The sequence below is a fragment of the Physella acuta genome, unplaced genomic scaffold (assembly GCF_028476545.2).
Source record: "Physella acuta isolate Inbredline_101_S28 unplaced genomic scaffold, ASM2847654v3 ptg001665l, whole genome shotgun sequence".
Lineage (NCBI taxonomy): Eukaryota > Metazoa > Mollusca > Gastropoda > Physidae > Physella > Physella acuta.
Window position 1 is genome coordinate 224,983 of NW_026733178.1, and position 5,053 is coordinate 230,035.

At 36.7% G+C, this 5,053-nt stretch overlaps 1 protein-coding gene across 1 annotated transcript; it reads left to right on the plus strand.

Annotated features, from left to right (window-relative positions):
* Window positions 1-1,652: 1,652 nt before the first annotated feature.
* LOC131929733 (perivitellin-2 67 kDa subunit-like) lies at window positions 1,653-4,266 on the plus strand. Its single transcript, XM_059286080.1, has 2 exons — window positions 1,653-1,917; window positions 2,706-4,266. Exons 1-2 carry the CDS (start codon window positions 1,657-1,659, stop codon window positions 4,179-4,181), a joined length of 1,737 nt encoding a protein of 578 aa, XP_059142063.1. The 5' UTR covers window positions 1,653-1,656; the 3' UTR covers window positions 4,182-4,266.
* Window positions 4,267-5,053: the final 787 nt, after the last annotated feature.

Below are 5,053 nucleotides of genomic sequence, written 5' to 3' on the forward strand. Positions count from 1 at the left end.
TCGCATGCAAAATATTCCCTTTATAGTAACAATAGAAAGCAATACCAGACGGCTTTTCTCTACTAACTTGAATTCTGTACCAAATATGTGGTCAAGATTATTACGAATACATGTGTTATTATAGCAATAAATCAACAAATATTAAAGACCTACGAAAATATCTGCAAAAATTAGAATTTAATCTTTGTAATCCACTTTTTTATATTTTTTTAATGCTAAAATCTTTCTTCATTCTTAATGTCTTTGCTAAGATGTAAAAACCATTTAAATTCATGTTTTACTACCTCGCAGAAATTAATATGTGGCCTACAAAGGTATGCAAGGTTTTATGCATCGGTGTATTTTCTTCAGGCTTAGAGCGACGCCCCTGATGTAGATTTTAACCAAAGTGCTATTTATTATTTAAAAAGACAGTAATCGAAACGCTTAACGGGCAAAACCTAATTAAACACGAACATAGTCATCATTGATAATATAAAACCTAAAAGCGAAATATACTTACGAAACAAAACTAATTAAAAATCGAACATACTAAAATAACAAAACTAATTTTAAATAGGAACATACTTATCAAACCAAACTAATTAAAAACGGAACGTATTTAAATAACCAAACTAATTAAAAACGGAACGTACTTAAATAACCAAACTAATTAAAAACGGAACATACTTAAATAACCAAACTAATTAAAAACGGAACATACTTAAATAACCGAACTAATTAAAAAAGGAACGTACTTAAATAACCAAACTAATTAAAAACGGAACATACTTAAATAACCGAACTAATTAAAAACGGAACATACTTAAATAACCGAACTAATTAAAAACGGAACGTACTTAAATAACCGAACTAATTAAAAAAGGAACATACTTATAAAACCAGGATCTCAAACCGGACGTAATGTTCGGCCACAACTTGAAGCTACGTGGAAAAAAAAACCGGTAATTTACTCAACTCTGTTTTCCCCAGCCACTATATAGGTCACCTCGGATAAAAAATGTGCTAGACAAAGATCCTGGTTTGCATTGTCAGCCCCATTATAAATAACACCAGTAGGCCTACACATTTCATAGCCTTATATATGCGTTTTTGGCTAAGTAAGTATTTCGTTTTATGAAGATTTTTCTCCCTATATATATATATATATATATATATATATATATATATATATATATACATATATATATATATATATATATATATATATATATATATATATATATATATATATATATATATATATACATATATATATATATATATATACATATATATATATATATATATATATATATATATATATATATATATATATATATATATATATATATAATGTGAATATGTGAATTGTAATTCGAAGAGTATTTGTAATCATGTATTTGAGCCTATTATGTGGTTGTAAATGGATTCTGAAATCACCGTACTCATTGAATTGCTAATAACAAATATTGCTCATTCAGATGTTTCGTGATTATTTGTTATCATATGATCCAGAGTTGTAGGTCCTATGTGTAATCCCAAATCTGCTTTAAACGATGTGGAACATTTAAATTTATTTACTTACCACTATAAACCCTCCCCCACCCACTTTATTTTTGTGCAGCTTTATAACAAGTGCAATAATTGTGTAATTTCTTTCCAGTTTCAAACAAGATGGTAGTCTACCAGCATCTCTTGGGTTTTCTCGCTTCCGTGTGCCTGTTGATAACACGTGCTTCTGGTGTCACGGAGTGCTCCAACCCGCCCCCTGGTGTTCAGAAAATATTCCGAGGTGTTGACATCACCACGCTAGACTTGGCGCCCATCGATTTCCAAGGCAACAGCGGCTTTAAGAATCCGGTGCTCAATTTCTCCTGCAACAGTGGTAGGAACTGGAGAAGTCCAGCAGGGACGGTTTACCAGCTACCTGACCAGGTGAGATCCGAAGTTTACTATGGTAGAATTTATGCGGCAGACTTGGTCCGCCCAATCATGTTCTCAGAAAAATGCGCAAATGATAACTAGTTATACTAATACACTTTAATGCCGTCATATTTCGCGGAAAAGTTTTTTATTACGCTAAAATGTACATGTAGTTATTTTTTGTCTATATTTGTAATTTTTCGAACTGAGGAAACAAAAATGCTCTTGCGCGCTTTGTTTGTGCGCAGTTTTCCGTTGCGCATCTCACCGACCCATCCCTGCCGCTCTGCTGCTAAAAATATTCTTTTTACACATTTTTGTTCTCGTTTATGTGTGTATACCAAGGTGGGCATCTTTTGTAGGTTAGAATCATTGACGTCAAGTTGTTACATGTCACGCGAGGTCTATATAACTGCATTTGTTTTTGTATTCTTGCATTTTAAAGTAATCTACAATGAGAACTGACAATAAACAAATTTACCAACGTACTTCTACCAACTAGTTTTTTTTTGTTTGATGTCACCCCTTACACCTGTTCTTCTCTTGTTGGATGTAGACATTATGTGGTTAATTCTGTAGTTAAATAACTGCGTTTTTATTTAAATAAACAGTACATTAGTTCATAAGAAAACTGCGAATTATTTGCTTCATGTCCCTACATGTATGTAGTCACTAGGAGGTCCGTAAACCACGTCAACAATTTCTATATCTTCCGGGTCAAATGTCAATTTGAACTATATCCTATTACTTATTTGCTTTTAATTTTTAACAAAGACCTAATATATTTTATCGTTTTGCAGATCTGGCATATGACGTCAGTTCCGGGAGGATGGCTGACAGCTGACGTCAACATCTACAAAACCTACAACGAAGTCAGACGCTCAATGTCTTCTGATGTGGGCGGAGAAGGTTCTCTGTTTAAATTTTCCTTCTCAGCCAGCCAGAACTACAAGAAGCTCCAGAACACAATCACCAACAGCTCCAAGTATATCTGTGACGTGTCGTCGTTTGAGTCAGCAACTCGTGTTGACGTCAACCCGTCGTGGGCTCTTGAATTGGATCGATTTGCCCAAATCTACATAGATCGAATGCTTACAGGAACTTTCGCCTCTAACCCTATTGCTTACAACCGGTTTATCAATGAGTTTGGTACTCACTATTTCTCCAGTGCCAATTTCGGTGGTTTCATCTGGATGCTGTTTGAAACAAACACAGATTATTTTTATTCCCAAACAGAAAGAGAGATTCAAAGAAACGCCAAGGCATCTTTCTTGAAAATCATTTCTTTACGCGGAGGAACGGTAACTGGATCCACCACAGTTGATCAAAGATTTGAAAGCTCCACCACGCAAACTGTGAAGTACTACGGGGGCGACACAAATCTTCTGACCCAAAGCGGGTTCCAGAGATGGCAACCTAGTGTCGATCTTGACCCATGGCTCTTTTCTGGTCAGCTTAAACCAATCAGTGATCTAATATCAGACGAGACGAAGAGAACGTCCATGGAGACAGCAGTTAGAAACTACGTTCTTCGTAGTTATTTGAACGAGTTGATTCGACTTATTGCTGCAGCTAAAAGAAAATCCGACGACGCTGTTTTGAACAGAGGTAATGAAAGAGTCACGACAATGCTTAACAAAGCTCTTCTGGTTGAAAGCGAGGTTGAGGATTTAGGGAAGTTTATAGAAGATCAGATTATCGTTCCTAATTGGTTTTCAGACAACACAAATTTATGTTTTAAATGGCGGGCTGACGGCGATGCAGGTCAATGCGGAGGTGGAGCAGCGAATCTTCTTTGCGCGAAACCAAATTCTATGACATCCGTGTATAGGGACGATACAGACAGACGCGCAGGCGGATGTCGTATGCAGTGGGGTCTCCAGTCTAGCGGGTTCCCAACTTGGTTTAACCAAGTTAGAGTTTGTTACCAATGGTACGCTGACGGAGATGGTGGACAATGTGGAGGCGGGGATGCGTCTTTACTCTGCGCAAACATCAACAACTTCACACCAGAGTACCGAGACGACACTGACAGGCGGAACGGTGGTTGCAGGATGCAGTGGAAGCTGGAGGTCCCAAGTTCGGCACCACTGTGGATGAGAACATCGAAGATGTGTTTCTCGTGGTACCCTGACGGCGATGGCGGACAGTGCGGCCCCGCCCCTTCTAGAGATCTGTGTGCTGTGGCCAATCAGTGGACAGATTATTACCGTGATGATACAGACAGGCGTCCAGGCGGGTGTAGAATGAGCTGGGGTGTTAAACTGATTTTTTAATGAAATCTTACTTTTAATATGTGTGTACTAAAGCTATTTTACACATTGCATTCATCACATTAGAGTATCACCGTTTTCATTAAACTTATGCTTAAAAGCTTAACATGATTCGTTAGTTTATCAAATGTCAATGTGTGCTTTTGTTTTTATAGATTATCCGTTTTTTGCGTATGTGATTGTGAGTTTGTAAGGCTAAATCAGTTATTAAGGTTAGAACTACTGACTTAAAGTTCAATTAGAAAATAAATACACTTGAAACATTAATTTAAAGCGTTATGTGTGTAATACTACCTCAATTGAGTCAGTAGGGATAATATTACCCACTGAGGTGTAGTGTTTAAAAGGACTGACCCTGGGAGATAACACACAACGAAATGACGTTTGGTTGTTAGATCCTTGCTTTATTTCAACTCCGTATACGGCTGGTTCATGAATGTCCACGCCATAAACAGCTATATAACCCTAAAACAAATGAAATCAACAATAGATTACTTCCACGTGTAGGCTACAAAAATACACGGGTGTCATAAAATAGGTTACGGTTAGTGCACCATACTTCCAACAAGTATTACAATGATACATACTTAACTTAACTAGTCCGCAACATGCAGCACTAGCAGGAATAATACCAACAAGTAATCTAAATGAGATACTTCCCATACCCAGCACTAGTAGGAATAATATACACAAGTAATCTACATAATATATTTTTCATACCTAGTCTGCACTAGTATGATAAAAAACAATATCCTAATATATAAAAGCCCATGTGCGCACTTCTCTCTCTCTCTCTCTCTCTCTCTCTCTCTCTCTCTCTCTCTCTCTCTGTCCGCAAAATATTTTCGCAGGATATCACATCAGAATCTTCAGCG